The 23,881-nt window shown below is 32.5% G+C and overlaps 1 protein-coding gene across 4 annotated transcripts in view; it reads left to right on the forward strand.

Annotated features, from left to right (window-relative positions):
• Positions 1–23,881, forward strand: part of LOC114326938 (zinc finger protein 845-like) — a 99,859-nt gene that overhangs the window by 2,031 nt on the left and 73,947 nt on the right. For all 4 annotated transcript variants that reach the window (XM_050658449.1, XM_050658439.1, XM_050658440.1 and 1 more), the window contains 3 exons: positions 13,717–13,751; positions 17,532–17,712; positions 21,407–21,894. In XM_050658449.1, the coding sequence (XP_050514406.1) occupies positions 13,717–13,751; positions 17,532–17,712; positions 21,407–21,894 (704 nt within the window). The remainder of the gene's footprint in view (positions 1–13,716; positions 13,752–17,531; positions 17,713–21,406; positions 21,895–23,881) is intronic.

Here is a 23,881-nt window from a genome sequence, read left to right on the forward strand (position 1 = left end):
TTATGAGGGCTATGAAGACCCAAATTGGCCTATGTGCCCCTTAGGGAATGACATGTTGACTAGTTGGAAATAATGCAAATACTTACTTACTTACTTAAGCCGTCCTCTTGTACCTTACAGTGTCGAGGTAAGTGGAGAAATGAGACGTCTCCATGCCTTTCGGTCGGTAGCTAGTCTTTCTGCTTCTCTCCACCCAATATTTCTTTTTCCGCAAGCCTTTCCAATATTTGCATTCCACGTTCTTGCTGGCCTGCCTCTTCTTCGTTTGTTGTCAGATGCCGCTTTCCATACCCTCTTTACAGTTCTACCTTCACTCATTCTCGCCATATGTCCGAACCACGATAACTGTTTCGTTTCAAGTCTGTCGAAGGTCCTTCCAACACCGCACCTTTCACGTATGTCTTCATTTCTTATACGATCACGTCTGGTCACCCCGGATACCGCACGTAAATATCGCATTTCGCATGCTTGGATTTTACTACGGATGTTGTCGTTCACTGTCCACGTTTCACTACCGTAGAGTAGCACCGGCTCATATACGGTTTGAAATACTTTCATTTTTGTTTTCAGGCTTACTTCTTTCTTCCTAATAAAACTTTTATTTAGTGCATAGTATAATTTTGTTGCACTCATTACCCTGCTGTTTATTTCTGGTTCTATATTTCCTTGCCCATTCATTGTTGATCCTAGATACTTGAAGTCCTCAACTTGTGTAATGGTCTCATTATTCAACTTAACATTTATATTTTCTTGTGTTTTCGATATTACTAAAGCTTCTGTTTTTTCAATATTTATTCTCATCCCAAATTTCTTAAAGGCTTCATTCCAAACATTCACATTTACTTGCAAGTCTTTTTCTGATTTTGCCACAATAACCAGGTCATCGGCATATATCAACTCTGACACGCAAACTTGTTGAAGTTTATACACCCCAACCCTAGTTCTTTTTACCTTACCCCTGCATTCTTTTGCAATTTCGTCCATTAGAGTGATAAATAACAAAGGACTCAGAACACCACCTTGTCTTACACCTGTCCTTGTGTAGAATTCAAGAGATGAGCAATTGTTCGTTCTTACATTATTACGTGTACATTTATATATACTTTTTATTGCTTGGATTAACTTCGGTTTCACATTTCTACGGTTTAATATTTCCCAGATCTTGTTACGTGGCGCCCGATCAAATGCTTTTTCCAAGTCCACAAAACAGAGATACAACTTACTGTTATGCTCTAGGGCTTTTTCTGATAACTGTCTCACCGTGAATATGAGATCGGTTGTACCTCGCCCTGGCCTAAAGCCGCATTGGCTGTCATCCAGTGTGGCCTCGATCTTTTCTCGCAGCTTTTTCTCTAGTATTATTTCGTCGATTTTACTAGCAACTACCAACAATGATATTCCTCTATAGTTAGAACACTTATGTTTATCGCCTTTTTTGTGTAATGGTAGAATAGTTGCAAGCGTCCAATCTCTAGGTATGCATCCGGTACGCCAACAGCTCCTTATGATCTTCCATAGTAATTGTAATCCTTCTCCTTCCATATATTTAATTAGCTCAGCCTTAATATTATCGTGTCCTGCAGCCTTGCCATTTTTTAATTTTAAAATTGCTTCCCTGTATTCTTCGTATGTTATGTCATCATCATCTTGTTGTTCATTTAAATTGTACTCCTCCCTGTCATTCTCTATTTCGTTGTTGTCTCCCATTAATAACTCCATAAAATGTTCTCGCCATCTTTCGGTAATCTCTTCATTTTTTAATAATATGTTACCATCTTTGTCCTCTAAACCTGTTAATCCGTTTGATTTTTTTGTCTTAGATTTTTTAAAGTCCTATAAAGCAACTTCGCATTCCCCTTACTATCACTTTCCATTTTATTTCCAAATTCTTCCCATTGTCGATTCTTAGCTTCTTTAATTTTATTTTTAACCAGTATTCTCTGTTCCTTATATTCTTGATAATTACTTTCACTTTTATTGCTTATATACTTTTTCCACAATTTTTTCTTCTTCGAAACTTCCAATTTTATGTCATTATTCCACCAAGCTGTACCTTTCAGATATCTTCCTTTCGTTACCCCACATACTTTACTCCCAGTTGCGTACACCAGCTCCTTAAAAATGTTCCATAATATTTCTATATCCTCATTTTTCCAATTTGTTTTTCGTATTTCTTCATTTAATTTACGACAGTATTCTTTCCTAATATTTTCAGACTGAAGTTTGTATACTTTAATACTTGGTTGTTCGTAGCGATTTTCTTCATTTTTAATATTAAATGCCTGTTCTCTCCTTGTCTTTACTTTAGTTTCAACGAGAAAATGATCCGAGCTGATCTCATAGCCTCTTTTAACACGCACGTCCGCTATTTCATTTTTGTATCTGTTCTGTACTAATACTAGGTCAATAACGGATTTTTCGTTCCGCGAATCCATCACTCGTGTGTATTTATGAATCTCCTTGTGTTGAAAAAATGTGTTACTAACTTGCATATCATTCATGATGCAAAACTCGATGACTCTTTGTCCATTATTATTCCTGACCATTTCTCCATATGGTCCTATAGGGTAGTCATATTCATTGCTTGACCCCACTCGCCCATTAAAATCGCCTACTATTATGACCTTATGATTTATTTGGTCCATTTCGTCCTGCAATTGTTCCCAGAAGCTATCTTTGAGTTCCTTGGCTTCATTTTCCGATGGTCCATACCCAACAATAATTGTTGTCTTCTCGTTTTTACTCATATCTATTCTAAGGAGTCTTTCCGAAATATTTTTCCATCTAGTGATATTTTTATGCTCATTTCTGTGAACCATTAGGGCAACTCCTGCCCTGGCACGTTCTGACTCATTAACACCTCCAAAAATCATGTAGTGCTCATTTCTCATTTTAATACATCCACTACCTTTTCTCTTTGTTTCAGTTAATGCTAGAAAATCCATTTTTGTGTTTTCAAACTCATCAATAAGTTCCTCTTCTTTACCATTTAGACTTTGTATATTCCACAACCCAATTTTCCAATACTTATTTTGTTTTTCATTTTTTGCATTCATAGTTCTTTCATGGTCTGTATTTTTATGGTTTAGTTTTTGCATATTTTTGTCAAGACTCGCATCGATTTTGTTATATTCTCTCATGTCCATAATCTGTGCCATGTTCGTATCCATATCCATCCTCGAATTTGCATTAACTAGTAGTTTTTTAAACCAGTTGCTGCTACATTATCTCTGACTATTTCTATATTATTCGTACTATGGTTCCATCTCCATTTGGTGTCTTCAATAACGATAAAACCATAACCCATTTTTATTCTTTTGCCATTTGCCTTTTCTTTTGCTGCTATATGTCTAAGATTTTTCTGCATATCAATCTCTTTAAGTGTTAAATCGCATTCAATGTATACGCGGTGTTGTCTATAACTTCTAAGATTACTTTTTGCTTTTAGTACTCTTAGTTTGTCTTCAAAATTACTAAACTCAATAATGCACATATTGTCGTTGATCTTTTGTACCTTATTTAACTCTGCCATTATTCGTAGCTCTTTATTTAAAAAGTTTCCTATTTCATTCTTAAGCTGTTCCATATCAGACGTACTTATTGGCAAACCCTTCATTATTAAATTATTTTTCTTTCTTTCTTTTTGGCAGATTTCTAAAGTTAGCTCTAATTTATCCATTTTTTGTTTCATACTCATCATTTCCTTTTTTAAATTTTCATTTTCTTGAATTATTTGTTTAATCTTTTCTTTGTACTCGCTATTCTCTTTTCTCATATACGTCAAAATAATTGTCAAAGTTAATTTAAATTTGGAAATCTCTCCGAAAAATATTAATTTTTGGCGGATTATTTGATTTATACCGTTCTAATTTAGTTTGTTTAGTTTTGTTAAACTTTTCCTTATTTAGTTTACATTTTGAAAGTGTTCATAAGTTAAACGTTACTTGAAAACTCCTCTATGGAGTCATCTAGTGGAGGCGAACCGCCTGATATTGAGAATTCGATGGATAGTAGCTGTGATTTACAAGATTTAAATGGATTTCTACCCAACCAGCCTCAAAATAAGATAAGTAGTAGTATTAATCTTAACAATATTAATGAAAAACAAAATACTTTAGTAAACTCAGATCAACCAGAAAAAACCAGGCCTGTTTATTTATACGAAAAAATTGATTTAGGACCTTTTTACATTTTCATTGAAAACTCCAGTTTAAATTTTACAGGAAAATTAAACGCTGTTAAAATAGGCGAGATCCTATTTACGTTACATCCAGAAATTGACAATTATATAAAAAAAATTGACTCAATCGGACGCAACCGAGTTAGGGTCTCATTTAAAAATTATAGTAGCGCAAATGCTTTAGTTACTTCCAAATTCCTTATTCAAAAAAATCTGACCGCATACATTCCAAAATTTCAATTGTTTAAACTAGGTGTAGTAAGGGATATAGATTCAGATATATCGGAAGAATATCTTAAACATAGAATAAAGGAATTTGATCACCATTGCAAATTCTCGGTTGAGTATGTGAAACGAATAACAAGAAAAATAGTAGCAGATGACAAAGTAATATTTAATCCAACAAAATCAGTTATTGTGTCTTTTAAATGCCAGAATATACCAAAGTATGTAGTAATTAATCATGTCTTACACACTGTTGAAAAATACCAGCAAAAGGTAATTATCTGTTACCACTGCTATAGGTATGGGCACATGAGTAAGCAGTGTAAAAGTAATCCTCGCTGTTTTAAGTGTCATGAATCTCACCTTTCCGATTCTTGTCCTTTATCATCGTTTAACAAAAAATGTCTATCCTGTGAAGGTGAACACTTCACTAATGAATGGGAGATATGCCCAGAATTTGATCGCCAAAAGAAAATAAAACATTATATGTCTGAAAACAGCTTATCTTTTAAGGAAACAATTAAACTCTTTCCTAAGATAACTTATGCATCTATAGCAGCCAATAATTCCTCAATAAATTCTCATCAAACTCCAAATATGAATGCACCATCCTCTTCATATTCCTTTACTCAATTGTCCACGTCTCAAACATCTTCCAATCAGTTCGCTCTACCTTCAGTTTCAAATAGATATACAATAATAAAACCACCAAAATACAAACGACCTATCTCTTCCTCACCAGACCAAGTAACAATGGAACATCAAAAAATAATAAAGTTAAACCCCATGTCCAACAGACCTGGTGGTATTATCACCTCTTCTTCGTATCAATCTACATTTAATCCAGAACAAGGATCTAAAATACATGAACCATCAAAAGAATTAACAGAATTAATATCAAATATAGTTACAAGTATTATCTCTAATATAAATCACAAAAATTTTGAAATTCCAGAAAAATCAGTTCTAGTAAATTCAATTCAATCAGTTTTAAGTTCTCTCTTATATAATAATGAATAGATTGGTAATTTGTCAATGGAATTGTAGATCGGCTAACTCTAATAGAGAAAACCTTATCCACCTATTAGAAGACCAGAAAGTTGATATCGCATTATTGTCAGAAACTAGATTTAAACCAGAAAAGTATTATAACTTTCACGGGTACAATATTGTCAGAGACGACCGCTTTTCAGTAACTGTTGGCGGTGGCTCAGCAATTTTAATAAATTCAAACCTATATTACGAGGAAGTCACCATGAAAGTAGATTTAATAAACGTCAATAAAGTAGCAATAAAAATAAAGTTTAAGTCATATACTGTCACATTTATATCTATGTATGTTCCCCCAGGAACCAAGTTATTGTTACAACAATGGAACAATTTCATAACATCTATAGAAAGACCATTTATAATAGGAGGTGACCTTAATGCTCACCACATTGCCTGGGGCCTAGACAACCAAACAGATATGAAAGGTAAAATCTTGATGGACTGTATAGACGATAATAATTTAATATTCAAAAATGATGGCTCTCCTACTTTCTTTAGGAACTTCTCGAAATCGGCAATAGACCTGACCATTTGTACTCCTGACTTAAACCACCTGATCACTTGGAAAACACTTCAAGACCTATTTGGTTCAGACCATACACCTATAAGAGTAGAGTTAGAGGATCAACCAACTCATACATATAATCCATATTCACAAAAGTGGAATTTAAAGAATGCCGACTGGAAATTATATGAACAGTATTCGGAAGATGTATTCTCTCAATTTAAAGATATAAATTCTTATGAACAAATTTTGCACAATATACATACAACTGCATCCTACTGCATCCCCAAATTTAAAATAAAAAAACCGACTTCCAGAGGAAAATACTGGTGGGATTTAGAATGTGAAGAAGCAGTCAGAAGAAGACAGGAAAGTTTTTGTATATTCAAAGAAAATCCAAACCATGAAAACCTACTTAAGTATAAAAAAGATGATGCACATGTCAAGAAGATCACTAAACAAACTAAAAGAAATAGCTGGAGAGATTATGTCGGATCCCTAAATAGGTCAGTCCCTATTAAAGATGTATGGTCAAAAGTTAACCGAATAAAAAATAGAAAAACAAAGAACAAAGTCCCTGTTATTCTGTCGGAAGCTTCGTGGATAGAAGAGTTCCATCAAAATATCACACCGCCGTCTGCAGAATTAGTAATTCCTGATTTACAACTAAATGCTCTGTACGACTATCCAGAACCAATCCGTTTCCTAGTCAAACCATTTTCTGCCACTGAACTAAACTTTGCGTTGAAGAAAAACTCAAATTCAGCACCAGGTGCCGATAATATCCATTACTCGATGCTATCAAATCTTTCAAGAATTGGTAAGGCTGCACTACTAAATATATATAATGAAATTTGGATGCGCCGCATAAAGATTCCTGACGATTGGCACGTTTACACTATTATCCCGGTTTTAAAACCAGGAAAATCATCAAAGAATTGGGATTCTTACCGTCCAATCGGTCTGGCTTCCTGTATACTAAAAACATATGAGAGACTTATTAAAAACCGTCTGGAATTTTGGCTAGAAAAGAACGACCTATTACCAAGAAGTCAGTTTGGTTTTAGAAAAGGTAAATCCACACAAGATAGCCCCTGCCACTTTTTAATAGACATTTATAGTTCCTTTACTTATAAGAAAGCAGTTAGTGCTTTGTTCTTAGATATAAAAGGGGCTTACGACAACGTTAATCTTCACATACTATACGCGAAAATGTTGGAAATAGGAATACCCGAGATAGTAACATGGAACATCATTAACTTATACATTAATCGAGCAGTTCACGTTAGATTAAATGGAGATCAATCTAACTCCCGATACACATCTTTGGGACTACCTCAGGGTAGCATCCTAAGTCCTATATTATATATACTGTATACTGCTGACTTAGAAACTAAACTTCCTCAACACATAAAAATCCTACAGTACGCTGATGATGTTGCGATATATGCAGAAAATAAGTCAATAGATAGATGTAATAACTACCTTAAATCGACATTGAATATTATAAAAAAATGGGCTACCGATAATAACTTAACAATATCAGAGAGTAAATCAACCATTGTTACCTTTACTAAAAAACGATATGTTCCTCAAAGCCATCTACAATTTGATAATACTAGTATTCCTTATAAAACTTCAATAAAATTTCTTGGCGTATTTTTAGACTCCAAATTAAATTGGAAAGAACACACAAATTACATATTACGAAGAATGGAAAATGCAATGAATATCATGAAGACTGTAAGTGTCAGTAACTGGGGAGCTGATCCAAACATATCAATATTACTATACAGAAATTTGATAAGATCAATCTTAGACTATGGATCTATTTTTTATGGCTCAGCATCAAACTCTGTACTCCAAAAAATCGAGAGGATCAAAAATAAGGCACTTAGGTTATGCACTGGTTATCTTCGTAGCACACCTATATTGGTCATGGAATGTGAGCTTAATGAACCTCCACTTTCCTTACGCAGGGAATACCTAAGTGAGAAATTTATAGTTAAAACAGCGGTAAACGATAAACTGCTATTAAATAAAATTGTTCATTTAACCACCTCATACCTAACTCATTATTACTGGGAAAAAAAGAAACTGCTTTTAGTTGTGGAAAGCTTCCTCAACGTTTCTAATTCCATTGGCGACATACACCAAATTGAACAAAGCTCGTCTCGAAAGCTAAATTATGAAGATTATTTATCTCCAGTTAACTGTCATTTAAGTAATATTCGTGCGACAGACTTCCTTACTAAAATAGACCACCTTCAGTGTGTACAAAAAAACTGGGGGAGTTATCAGAAATTATATACGGATGGTTCAAAAATGGAAGGAAAAGTTGGATATGCTATATATTACCCACAAAAAAGTATAAAAATAAACAACAGATTACCTGATAAAATGACAATTTTCACAGCTGAACTCATTGCAATCAAAGAAGCATACAAAATATGTATTAATCAAAAAGAACTCAATTATGTTATATTTACAGACTGCCAAAGCATTGTAAAGACATTGAAATATAATGTACATAATTTTGCAGAAAATTATATCATCAGTGACATCATAGCAATGAACAGTGAAGCTTTGAAATCGGGCAAAAATATAATATTGTGTTGGATAAAAGCACACATTGGTATAAAAAACAACGAAATAGTAGATGATCTGGCTAAAAAAGCAACAACGAAGGAATCCACTCTGCATACTTATCAACTTCCTATGGGAGACATAATTTCTATTATGAGATCTATCAAACGGACGAAATGGCAGGAACAATACAATAATTCAGACAAAGGAAATTATTACAAAAAAATCCAGCCTACACTTCCCATCAAGACATGGTTTAATCAAGTTTCCGACAAAGGCTTTATCAAAACTATTTGTCGAATAAGAAGTAATCACTGTCTGACTCCAGTCTACAAAAGAGAAATAGGACTTGTAGATAATGATGAATGTTTATGTGGAGAGCTAGCTGATCTACAACATATGCTATTAGAATGTCCTTTACATTTTATTGAAATATCAAACTTTTTTGCCAATCTAGTTCAAGTTAATGTACAATTTCCTTTTAATCTTATATACCTTTTACAATCAAACAATCTAGATGTTTATAAAATTTTGTACAACCATGTTAATTGTTTAAAATTAAAGCTCTGAGAAAAAAAGAAAAAAAAAATAAAAAAAAAAAAATAATTAAATAAAATAAAAAGATACTAAGATCTAAACCTCCGCGAGGTTGAATCGGGTTTAGGTCTTAGCGCGATAAAAAAATATACAAAAAAAAAAAAAAAAAAAAAAAAAAAAAAAAAAAAAAAAAAAAAAAAAATAAAAAATGTAATAAAAAATATAATAAAAAAAAATAATAAAAAAAACAGAGTAAAAAAAAACAGTAGTACTAATAGTTTTAAATTTAGATACTAAGCATATATTTTGTAAAAGAGAGAATTCAAAACACATTGACTGGCCAGTTGGTTGCTTAAACCAGTGCCAATAAAACATAAACACACACATTCTCTTTTCTGAGTTCTTTCATTTCTCCTACCAACTCACCTACCATGTTTTTTATATCCTCTAGTTCCTTATCTTTCTTTTTATTATCAGTTATTAACGTTTTCATCAGTTCCGTAATTTCATTCTCTCTACCTCCAGCATTCTTTGTATCGGGAGATCGATATACTTTTCTGCTCTTACTAAAGATTCCGTCAAATTCATTTCCTTTCCTTTTACCATCCTCTGATAAATAAGTGTCGCTGCCGCTGTCAGTCATCTTAATTTCAATTACTATTATAATTAATTGTTTGACTGTATTTTACTGGTATTCCTATTTCTATCTGAATGTTGTTTGTTTTTATTTATAAAATAAATATATGTTTTGCAATCAATTTGCTATTTACAGTAAAGGTTTAATTCAAATTGTTTATGCACGAGGAATTTGACACCGATTTCAACTAGGTCAAATTTATAAAACCATTACTAATTAAAAAATCACTTACCGCTCGCAAAATGTTAAATCAAAATCCTTCTGTGTCCTTTGTACACAAACAACATTCACAACACTAAATAATCCTAAATCAATCCTAAATCACTTTTAAATCAATTTACATCACATATCTAAATGGTTTTCGTGGTAAAGCCCGAATCCGAGTTGTTTACCGCCGAGTCACATAAAATACGTGCGACCCCCTCGCTTGCTTCAACTCAACTCCATAATGCAAATAAGGTTTTTTTAAAAAACTTTTACATCTTAGTATCAACACACCTGATTATGCTGTTAGATTGGAAAAGGAAGAGTCAAAATTGCTTTCAATATTCTCAAGCTTACTTTAAATTGGGTCATCAAATGCACCATTTAATACCTACTCTTATTTGTTTTCTGTGTTATCATCACCTTACTTCAGTAAATAAAAAGAGATACAACTGGGTCATGCAGTAACTATGAATTCCCTTGGGAAATATACATTTCTAATTGGCTGATACCACAGGACAGCAACATTGACAATTTCAAATTCCCATAAAATACATTCATACCCTCGCGCAACTTATAATGGTATAAGGGGCCGTTCAAGTATTACGTAACGCAGGTTGGGGGGGGGTCAAAAATCTTTAAAAATTGCGTTACGCAATAGTTCAACACCCATTATTAGAGTGTGTTAAACACCCATGCGTTACGTAGGAGGGGAGAGGGGGTCAAAAATCTTAAAAAATCACGTTACGTAATACTTGAATGCTCCCTAACATGTAATATTCGACTAAAGTCCTTTTAGTCTATGACAGCCGATATGCAATTAAGAGATGATCAGTGGGTCTCAAACAGTGGGGCGTTAATATTTAATTCCGATCGTTTGAAAAGTAAAAATATTTAATTTCCAGTATTTTATGTTCAGTAAGAATATTTGATTTTTCTCTATCAAAGGCAAATAAAATGAATATAATATGTATATACAGGGCGTGTTAATAGAAGTGGGACGTAATATTTGAAATACTCGAAATTATTTGTCAACATCAAATGTTTATTAAGGCCTCTATTTTGCGTAGAATGAAAATTATATGAATGGTTTTGCATTCAGTAAAATTGGAAAATACTTGATATGTCCAAATTTGAATAAAATACATCCAGGACTTTACTTTCTACAGACAATATATTATATATAATTTTGAAACAAACTTCAATAAAACAAAAGGTTTAAACAAGTGTAGTGATTGCAAAAACGGTTCGCATGCTTTAAATAAGATTTTTGCTGATTATGAATTTGATCAACTTTGTCGATAACAGTGTCGTTAACAGATATTTTTAAATACCATGAATCATTTTCCAATGATTGGGTGGATTTAAGCAATACATACCAAACAAATTTTGTTATGTGTATAAAGGAGATTATAATTATGACACATGGTACTCCTTATATTTTTCAAATAATATGGTTTTGTAAAGGCATAACTTTGATCATTGGCTAAACCTATATTATATGATACGTCACAAGAAATTAAAAAAAAGATTAACATGTAATAAATTCACTGTTTAAATAAGATACAGTGCGCTGGAATAAGTGTTTCCCCCCCCCCCCCTTAATAACTTACTTATTTCTAGCACATAACCAAAACGCTCGGACAGGTCGATTTTTAAAATAATCAAAGTACATATATTATAACATCAATGTTTTGAACTTTACGTGATCCTCTTCAGGTGATGGGCAAAACTTTGATTTTTTCAAATGGGAAAGTAGATCATGTGATAGCTCATTTAAAAGTGTTTGAAATACTGATTACAAAAATGTATAATACTTTAATCCTTTTTAAGTGCGTAGGCGCAAAATTTTGATTGACTTGTTTTTAAACGCCTTTATTTTTTTCTAATCGTGAGAAAACTAATAAGTATGTTTGAAAAATTTAAACGCAGAATAAAAGATTACATTATTACCGAAGGCTGAAAGTCCCTTAGAATAAACAAAAATTTCTTTTGAATGATATATTTGAAATAAAAAATCCGACTAAATTTTCTTTTTTTTTTCACCCCTGAGACTTATTAAAATAATCATTATAGAAGTTCTCAGCGACTTTTGACCCTCTCGATAATACTGTAATATTTCATTGTGCGTTTAAATTTTTCAAAAATACTTATTAGTTTTCTCAGGATTCGAAAAAAATGAATACACTTCAAAATAATTTGACCGAAATTTTGCGCCTACGGTCTCAAAAAGGATTAAAGTATTATACATTTTTGTAATCAGTCTTTCGAAAGCTTTTAAATGAGGTGTCACATGATGTACTTCCCATTTAAAAAAATCAAAGTTATCACTGTCACAGTATATAGAGGTTCCACAGTAAAATCACTCCTCTGTCGGCGCTTTGATCTCAGGAAGTAATACCGGCAGTACGCAATTGGTAATTCACCAGAGGTGGATGCGGGTTTTCTCTGTTAAAAGCCGTACGTTTCTATGCGAATATCAATGCGAGAGTGGGGCAAAAGCGACTGCCAACATTGCGCGGTCGCCATGCGCGACTACAGATTTTACTTCCAATTTTTCGGAGAGTGGTTCTACTGTCCCTCTTTATACTGTGTCACTGTCACCTGAAGAGGGACCGCGTAAAGTTTGAAACATTGATGCTATAATATACTATGATTATTTTAAAAATCGACCTGTCCGAGCGTTTTGCTTATGTGCTAAAAATAAATAAGTTAGTAAGGGGGAGGCGGTAACACTTATTCCAGCGCACTGTATATTCCGTACTATTGCAATAAAATATTAAAACGAATAAACGAAAACTTGTTGAGTAATGCTGATTGACATACAGACCATTAAAATGTTATTCATAAAGATAGTGTAAAGTATATCGCCGCTTATCTGGTCCGCTAGTAATAAAGTTATTGGCATTTAATTGCAAAGCGGTCTTCTTAGGTGGAAAATACTTTATCTGAAATTTGCCCTACTTACAACACAAACAAGTTGAACATTTACTATTTGAATGTCCTATTCACAGTTTAATGAAGCCAGTTAATATGACCCCTCTTAACGACATATATTTTTGAAGTGAAATAACAAAAAATGCTTCAACATTGTATTGGAAAGTGCTTAGACAAGGAAAGAGAGAGGACGGGTAACACTCGTTTAATACACATTCAAAAAGTGAAGCCAGTTTTGAGTTTGTTTGGTACCAAAAACATGGCGGTCACATCAAATATAACAATGGGTTACCAGTGGTGGGTGTTCGTTGAGGGTTAAAATATCATAAAAAATGAAGTAAATCCTCATCTAAAATTCGTAATAAAAACATATGTATGTATTGAAACATATGTACGTAAAATGAGCAACTTAATAAAACATTTACTGTACACAAATTTTTCATTTAAATACATTTCATTTTAAATACTCAATCCATAACAATACCTCAAAGATACGTCGCTGATTAAAATCTCTGGTGTCAGTTCGACTTCACTTTTGGTCATCACTCGTCCTCTCTCTTTCCTTGTCTAAGGGAAAGTGCGTCTTTTATGTAACACTTTTTGAAAAATCTGAATTTGAGATGTTAAGTTATGTTTTTATGATAAAGAATAAATTTGCACATTTTTAGGACAAATCTAAATTTGTTTAAAAATTGCTTTGTTTGTTGCTTGTTTTAAATTTGTTTTTTGCAAATGCTTCGTGCTGATGTCTCTTTTTGAAAATAGTTTTATTGTTAATTTAAATACGTATGTATTTATTATTATTTTATGTTAGTCCTAATATACGTAAATTACATACATTACATTTGTTTTTAGTCAAGAACCTAATTATGGTACCACAAAAGAATCATGTAAGTATCTTTTAATTATGGAAAATTTAATTATTCTACTGTAATTTATTTGTACCTGTATTGTAAAGGGACAGTTCAAGTATTACGTAACGCAGGTTGGGGGGGGGGAGTGTAAAAAAATCTTCAAAAATTGCGTTACGCAATAGTTAAACTCCCATAAGAGTGCGTTACGTAGGAGGGGGGGGGGTTAAAAATCTTCAAAAATCGCGTTACGTAATACTTGAACGCTCTCAAAGCCCATTCGGAAAATTCGGAACAATGAATTTATGTTTCCATTTTTCGTTTTGAAGCAGAAGATACAAAAATAGAAGATGAGAAAACTTACGATTATATTTTTTAGACATAAAGGCGGGTTGACATGATCCAAGTATACTTGGTCAAATTCTGCTTAGACTCTGCGCGCGCAGCACTGTGAAGCTATTTTGATCATGTCACCATATTTGTCCAAGTACACTTGTATCAACAGGTTATATCCAAGTTAACTAGGACGTTTGCCAACTTTCTTGGATCCAAGTAGTATCAAAGGGTAAAGTTAAAATGGCGTTGTTGTCGGAAAATCGAAAACGAGGTATAAATATACAAAAATGGTCTGAAAATGAGAGCGTTAGATTCATAATGCTATACGAACCTGAGAAAGCATTATGGAATGTCTGGATAAAGGAATATAAAAATAAGGATACTAGAAGTGCAGCCCTACAACGAATAAAAATGCACATGAATATTCATGGTCTAACTGAAAACTATGTATTAAGAAAAATTAATGCCATGCGAACTACATATAAACACCGTTGCAATGGTTATTTGACATCCAGGTCATTTAACCGTGGCAAACAACATGGAAACAACTTTCAACAAGTTGGAATCCAAGTACACCTGGATCGCGTCAATCCGCTCTAAGGGAAAAAAATTGGTAATAGTGATCAAGAATTGAATGAACATCTACCGGCTTTCATAGGAGTAGGTCAATGTCAAAGGTGGTGTAAAGTGTAAAGCATATTTCATGAATTTGCGATACGTTTGGTATATTGGTGTATCCAATCCACCATCAACAACAGGAGCCAAAAAGCAAAACACTTACACAGTGGTGCCTGTCCACGTGGTGACTGTCCAAAAACTCAAATTTGTAGAACCTTTAGCAAACGTATAGTAGAACACAAAAATGCTTTCAATAACAGAAAAATAGACTCTATTTAATGCACTCCAAATTCTCCATATTCAAAATAAAGGCCTTAAGCTATTCTTAGCTGTGAAAGTCATTCAGATATAATTCTGAATGACCAACTTGAGACAGCTCAGCCTTGAGGCAGCTTGCCTCTTCTGAACTTATTCAGTTAAAGACTATAAAGTGTAGTAGACGCATAGCAAAGACACATTTAAGAAATGCACTCTGCCAAAACATCTGTAGGGACATTAATTTATAATAAATTTTGTGGAAGTCTAAACAAAAGTTTTCATTGCGTTAGTGATGTTGAAAAAGTAATTATTCGTTACAAAGTACTCGTTACTTACGAATGCCGAAAGTAACGATTACTATACGAAGAGGCAAATCGTTACTTTGATTACTCTGATTACTTCGTACCAATCGTATCAGAGCGAGTATTGTACCCTCGGAGATCGCTGGGAAAATTTCCACTAAAAAAAACAAAATTCAGTTTGGCAACACTGTGTGAATGTTGATAGTATAGTATTTTTACTACAAAAGCGATATTACGTAGGTCAAAATTTTTGACGTAAGAGAACTGTCAAAACATTAGAATGCATTTATAAACATAAACATGGTTATTATAAACATGGCAATAATGAAAAGTCACATTCTAATGTTTTGACAGTTCTCTTACGTCAAAAATTTTGACCTACGTAATATCGCTTTTGTAGTAAAAATACTATAACATATCCTTTTTAAGATAAACACAACTGTAATTTAGTCAAAACAAATTAATATATTTTTGTTGCCAACAAAAATGAGATTTTTCAACCAAATAATGTTTCAAATATGATGTGCAAAATAATTTTTAATTGGGTTCTGCTAATGGGCTTGCTTTTTTTGTCATTAAAGTAAAAAAACTTTAAATTTCACTCATTAAATCATTATTGTCCGGTATCGTCTTAATTATTTTAACTGTACTAATATCCGTCGAGTAATTCTGAATGATTAATAGGCCGTTAAAACATTTTATCTGTAGTGGCTTCTGAACTGGAATGTCTTGCAAATATCGAATGTCATTGATAAAATGCGCATATCCCACCGATCTTCGCTTCGACCATACCTATTTGAGTATTGTATCTGCAATATATTGATATCGGAATCGGACCGGTATTCCACGAGTGTTCGGTATCAGTACCAAAAATTTTATCTATGAAAGGCGAAGGCTATGAAGAGTTTTACAGGATTACAGGGCGCTGAGAAGTAGCTGAAACAGAGCGAGGTAAATCATTTAACAAAGCATGTACCCAGAAACAGATGTCGGGGTATTTGAGGTCACTGAAGACGAATATGCAATCAGAACCGACCTCCGAAGTACCTGGGTGCCCAGGGTTACTGCTAAGGTACGTCATCTAGAGTTTCGAGGGTTTGTTTTCGAAACTTAATTGGTGCAAACAGATTACTCGAGATTACTGATGTTGTGGAGCAGCAATGACAACAATTAACAACATTAATTAACAAAATCATAAAACACAATAAAATACCGGAAGAATGGAGAACAAGCGAACTAAATCTACTATTCAAAAAGAAGATAAAAGCAGCCAGTAAACTACTGAGGTATCAACTTGTTAAATACTACCCTAAAACTTACAACTAAATTTTTACACAACCTAATGAATGAGAGGATAAGTTTAGCAGATGAACAACAGGGTTTTCTTAGGTACTGGAAGATCGTGTAACGATGCAATATTCGTCATAAAGCAAATTACTTAGAAATCACTAGAGTTTAATAGACCAGCATTTCTTCTGTCTGATTGACTTGAAAGCTTTTGACACGGTAGAGTTAAGGCTCAGAGATGTAATCCATCTTCTGTAGGTATAATAGAGAATTGTCCTTAGATATCATAAAAACTATTGAAAAAATCTACCATAACAACAAAATGGAAGTCAGAATAGATGGACAACTTGCAGAATCTATAGATATAGGCAGCGGAATAAGACAGGGAGACTCATTGAGTCCTATGCTCTTCAATTTAATCATGGATGAAAAGTTTATGTACTTTTGGTTGCATTTTATACTGGAATTATGCATTTCCACCCATTTTTCTATTGAAAACTTTTTCCTGTTTCACTATTTCCTTAAAAATCATTTATTGTTTCCTAAATGCCTTGATCTATGTGTATTTTATTGTTATGATCCAAAAATCTAAAATAATATCTGACCGGGCTAAAAAATTAGTAGAATAATTTATAAAAAAAATTCATTTTTAATTATTAATTAGTCTGGACAAAATTATGTCGGGCACCCCTTGTTTTTAATAATTTTTAACATAATAAATTACATATCATTTAATTTCTATCCATTAAATAGATCGGTGAAGGTCGTTGTTATATCGGATCTTATACGAAATACTGAGAAATGCGATTCTCGATATGATTACCGGTACATACTCAAATACAAAAGTAATCAAAGTAACGAATACTGTAAATGATTACTTTATATAAAAGTAACGATTTGTGACGATTACTCGAAAGTAACTATAATCAACATCACTTACCTTGCGTTATTGTTAAATAACGCAATAATGTTATAATAAGTTATAAGATTTTAGTTTTACAAAAATTCTTTGTTACAGATTGGTGTGAACAATGTAATGCGGAATCTTGTTACAAAAAACATGACTTGCATGCAGATTTTATTCGTATTACAACTAAACCATTAAATCAATCAAATCCATATGAATGTGCTACATGTAGCATAAAGCTTTTGAATCCGACAATAGCCTTATTTCATTTGTCACTTCATGACAAAGATAGGTAAGTCCAAAACAGTTTGTTCTAGTCGCACAGTTCAAACTACACTTCAAAAAAATCGACTCACTCAATGAATTGTAATTAATACTCAGGAATTTCATGTCGTTCTCTTTGAATTAAAACAACTAATCCAGAAAAATATTGTCTATTATAGAGCTTCCAAAATTTACCTACTTCTGTTATGGCATACAGAATGCAGCAAACATTGTAACCGGCATGTTAATTGTATTTAATTATTTTATTAAAGCACAACTTTCGCTTGTTTTTAGCAGATGTCACCACGACATCCACAGCATCACGTTATTTCGTTGTGAATCGATACTGGCCCGAATTTTAGTTTGTTCAGAGATAATCAAATATACTCCAGGCTGTGGGTGAAAAATAGGTCGATTTCAGGATATAATTCAGGAATTTTTGAAACCTATCAGGTGTTGTAAAGGACGATGCCAGGAATAACTTCTACTAAAATGTGACCAAAAATATTGTGAGCTTTTTTTTATTGCGATTTTCATTTGTTAAATTTGCAATTTTTAAATATTTTTAATTTTGCAGCTTAGGATACTGATTCTAGAGAAAAACTTTTCAATAGAAAGTTGTAGTAAATTAAAAAACCTACAATTTGAGCTATGGTAAGTTTAATTTCGTTTATTGGTTATTGCAAAACAGCCTGCGAAAGGTTCAAAATGGCCGTTTTTTACAATTGCGTTATTTATTGTACAAATAATTTTTTTTTATTTTTGAAAGCTTTAAAATGAAGATCTTTTAATTCCAAACATAAAAAAATGTAAGGCCGGATTAACGAATTTGTTGCTTAGATATTATAAATTGTTTATCCCAAGAGGTCAAATGTCGAAGGCTATAACTTTTTGAAAAAAAAAAATTTTAGAGAGTTGGTGAAACATCCAATCTCCTTCTAAAGAGTTATATTTTCATATTCTGATGTAAATAAATGCGTAAAACATTTTTAAACCTCTAATTTTTTGGGTTCGAAAATAAGGGGGCAAATTTGTTATAAAAATTTAGAGCTGAAGCGGCCCTGTACATCCTATGAGTTTCTAACTTACAGATTATTGTTGCTGAAGACGAAACGAAGATTTATAAAAAAATAAAAATTTTCTACAACCAACTGAAGCCGAGATAATTGTTTCTGTTTTCTTAAATCGTAGTGCCTTTATTTATAACAATTAAATTATTTTACAGTCATTGACTAAAGAAAGACTAAGGGCCGGTTGTTCGAACGGTTCGAACGCTAATCAAAAATGATCACTATCAAATATTTAATTACTGTCACAACTGTCAATGTCAACTTTGGTTGGGTTGCTGAAAACATAATTGATTTTAATTATGAGATTAGTTAATTAATTAACATAACAATTATTAACAATTGATTAACTAATTTCATAATTGTAATCAATAATTATGTTTTCAGCAACCCAATCAAAGTTGACATTGACAGTTGTGACAGTAATTAAATACTTGATAATGATCATTGTTGATTAGCGTTCGAACAACCGGCCCTTATATTATCTTAAAATAAAAATTATTATAAAATATAGTTACATTTAATTATTAAAAATTATTTTTAAAATCGTTGCTTTTGCGAGCGGCCGAATTTTGCAAATCGCCCGGCTCGCTTCAAATCCGCGCGCTCGGAAAATTTTTACGTAACTTGTATTAAATTTTGACCGAAAACAATTTAATATTACCATTAATATATAATATATAGTCTATTTACCACTGTATTTGTTTTTCTTGATAAACTTTTATATGTGAAATCTCATTTCTGAAGAAATAATATTACAAAAATGATACATATACATATACATATATGAAATATATAACTATATTTTTAATTTTTTCATTGTTATATAAATATAATAACAATAATAATGTTACTTCTTATTATACAATATAAAACTTTTTCTTCTTGTAGTGACTATCCGTTTTGGATGTTGGCGACCATCATGGCAATCTGTACTTGCACACTAAATCGGTACTTCTGCTCTAAAAAGATTTGTAGTTGTTGTGTTGAACGACGTACGTAAATTTTCTAGCAAGGTAATCCTTCGCCTTCCTGGTTCTCAGTTTCCAAATGGGGTTTGCCAAATTGCCATGATGGTCGCCAACAAGAAATGGATAGTCACTACAAGAAGAAAAAGTTTTATATTGTATAATAAGAAGTAACATTATTATTATTATATTTATATAACAATGAAAAAATTAAAAATATACTTATATATTTCATATAATATGTATCATTTTTGTAATATTATTTCTTCAGAAATGAGATTTCACATATAAAAGTTTATCAAGAAAAACAAATACAGTGGTAAATAGACACTGTATATTATAATGGTAATATTATTAAATTGTTTTCGGTCAAAATTTAATACAAGTTACGTAAAATTTCCCGAGCGCGCGGATTTGAAGCGAGCCGGGCGATTTGCAAAATTCGGCCGCTCGCAAAAGCAACGATTTTAAAAATAATTTTTAATAATTAAATGTAACTATATTTTATAATAATTTTTATTTTAAAATAATATAAGTCTTTCTTTAGTCAATGACTGTAAAATAATTTCTTAATTGTTATAAATAAAGGCACTACGATTTAAGAAAAAAGAAACAATTATCTCGGCTTCAGTTGGTTGTAAAAAATTTTTATTTTTGTATAAATCTTCGTTTCGTCTTCAGCAACAATAATCTGTAAGTTAGAAACTCATAGGATGTACAGGGCCGCTTCAGCTCTAAATGTTTATAACGAAATTTGCCCCCTTATTTTCAAACCCAACATTTAGCTCGGCTTCAGTTGGTCGTAGAAATTTTTTATTTTTTTATAAATCTTCGTTTCGTCTTCAGCAACAATAATATGTAAGTTAAAAACTCATAGGATGTACAGGGCCGCTTCAACTCTAAATGTTTATAACGAAATTTGCCCCCCTATTTTCAAACCCAAAAATTAGAGGTTTAAAAATGTTTTACGCATTTATTTACATCAGAATATGAAAATATAACTCTTTAGAAGGAGATTGGATGTTTCACCAATTCTCTACGATTTTTTTTTTTCAAAAAGTTATAGCCTTCGACATTTGACCTCTTGGGATAAACAATTTATAATATCTAAGCAACAAATTCGTTAATCCGGCCTTACAATTTTTTTATGTTTGGAATTAAAAGATCTTCATTTTAAAGCTTTAAAAAAATAAAATAAATTATTTGTATAATAAATAACGCAATTGTAAAAAACGGCCATTTTGGACGTTTCGCAGGCTGTTTTCCAATAACCAATAAACGAAATTAAACTTAGCATAGCTCAAATTGTAGGTTTTTTAATTTACTACAACTTTCTATTAAAAAGTTTTTCTCTAAAATCAATATCCTAAGCTGCAAAATTAAAAATCTTTAAAAATTGCAAATTTAACAAATGAACATCGCAATAAAACAAAAAGCTTACAATATTTTTGGTCACATTTTAGTAGAAGTTATTCCTGGCATCGTCCTTTACAACACCTGATAGGTTTCAAAAATTCCTGAATTATATCACGTTTTTTCACCCACAGCCTGGGGTAATATGCGCTCTCTGATGATAACCTAATAAGGTTTGAAACCGTTTAGGGTACTTTTGATACTCTCTGAACAAACTGAAATATAAGACGGCTCTTGTTTCGTTTTACAACGAAATGATTAGTTTTTTTAATAGTTTCAGGTGCTATAAATGCAATTGCATTCTACTGGAATTTTCTGATTTTTTGGAACATATAGAGAAACTCCATTCTAAAGACAAGGATTATTATCGATGTGTCGAGTGTAATTTTGTGACCTTTTGGCATCTCCAGTATGCTGACCATAACAATAAGTTTCATAAACCAAAATTGTTTCATAAATGCAAACTGTGTGACGAATTTTGGCCATCCAGAAATCATAGTTTACATGAGAAGATGTTACATATTAAAAGCAAATATGGAAGGAATCCATATGTGTGCAAGAAATGTGAGATTGAATTAGTTGATCCCGATGAAATATATGATCACTTAAAGATACATGGTGATATAGGAATATTTTGCAGTTTTTGTGCCTTTACTTCCGAAAATCTCGAAGACCTTGAAAATCACAAAAAAGATAATCATGCAGAAGAAGTTGAAAAACAAAGGATTATACGGGAAAGTTGTAAAGAATATATGGAGAATGGTAAGTAATAAATTGTTTATTCTTATTATAAAGCAAGTATGTAAAAATCTTATATTTTACTAATGTCTGGTTGCACCAACAAATCTTAAGTTCCAGCTTAGTCCAGCTCAGCTTATAGATAGGGCCGCTTTAAGTCTCACTTACGTTACACCATAATTTTTGATTCTTATTTAAGCAATCCACGTGGCAATCCATTGTGGCAAGCTTAAAACTGATCTACTACTACTCAATGTTGAAACAGTTTTACTGGCTCTGAAACTGGCGACTGAAACAGTTTTAATGGCTCCTACACTGCGATGAGGAAGGCAACGGGAAACCACCTCATTAAAATCCCTAGTAAAATCATCATGACTATAAGTAATGAAAGATTAAAGATTACTGATCATAGAACACGGAAACCAAGATCCGGCAGGAGCGGCATGACAACAACATACTGCAGCGTCCCTCCGGTCGTCAGCCTGCGAAATCCCTGCATAAAAATTGCTACATGGAATGCGAGAAGTCTATATTTTCCAGGTAAAATCGATAATGTATCCGAAATGAAACGACTGAAAATAGATATTCTCGGCATAAGCGATGTTAGGTGGCCAGGAGAAGGTAAATGTACAACAACAAATGGCACGATATACTATGTAGGAAACAACAATCCAGCTCATCTTTATGGAGTCGGTATTGTTCTGGACAGTCGCATAAATGATTCGTTGATAAATTTTGTTTCTTATTCAGATAGAGTAATGCTGATACAATTAAAAGCACAACCGAAGAACATTAATATTATTCAGGTATATGCCCCTACAGCAGATAAGGATGACAATGTAATTGAGGACTTTTATACACAATTACAAGCGGTCCTCAAAAGTATACAGAAAAAGGAACCCATAATAATAATGGGTGATTTCAACGCCAAGGTGGGTCAGGGTAGAGTGGAAGATTGTGTTGGAGACTATGGGTTAGGAGACCGTAATGAACGTGGTGACAGAATGGTTCAATTTTGTCAAAATGAAAAATTTGTAATTACAAACACAATGTTTAAACTCCGGAAGCGTAGACTTTACACATGGAAATCCCCTGCTGATGGTAACGGGAGGATGATTAGAAATCAAATAGATTACATTCTGGTTGACCACAGATTTAGAAATTCTATACTAACAACAAAGACCTACCCAGGTGCGGACATCTACTTTGACCACAATCCGGTTGTATCTGTGTTAAACATAAAATTGAAGAAACTAAAAAAGAAAAAAACGACTCGGATAGATTTCAATAGACTAAAAGATACAAGAACAAGAGAAGACATAAAAGAAAAAATTAATAAAAACTTAAAAGAAATTATTAGCGTGAACTCCGAAGAAGTTGAAAATAATTGGAAACAGATAAAGGGCAGCACTAATAACAGCTGCTGTTAAAGAGACGTTTACTCCTAAACGAACTGAGAGAACTAAAAGAAAGGCATGGATGACAGAAGAAATTCTTAATTTAATGGATGAGAGACGTGCCTATAAGAACAAAAACAAACAACAATATGATGCAATAAATCGAACCATAAAGAGAATGATTAAAGAGGAAAAAGAAAAATGGCTCTCAGAACAATGCAAGGATATTGAGGAATGTGAGAGAAGGTACGATAGTTTCGGCATGCATAAGAAGATCAGAGAAATGACTGGTACAAAAAAGAAGCCTCATAGTGGAATGGTGAATGATTCAGAAGGCAAGATTATAATAGATTTCAAACAAAAACTCACAAGATGGAAAGAATACGTAAAAGAACTTTTTGGCGACGAAAGAGAATTAATAACAGTGAAACGAGAAGAAATGAAGGGTTTAAGGATACTTAAACAAGAACTGGAATATGCCTTAAAAAACACCAAGGATGGTAAGACACCAGGGCCTGATGAAATACCGGTTGAAGTATTAAAACTTATTGATGAAGAAGTGAGGAACATGATACTCGAGTTATTTAACAACATATATGATACTGGAATAATAC

This window comes from Diabrotica virgifera, chromosome 1, assembly GCF_917563875.1.
Source record: "Diabrotica virgifera virgifera chromosome 1, PGI_DIABVI_V3a".
Taxonomy (NCBI): domain Eukaryota; kingdom Metazoa; phylum Arthropoda; class Insecta; order Coleoptera; family Chrysomelidae; genus Diabrotica; species Diabrotica virgifera.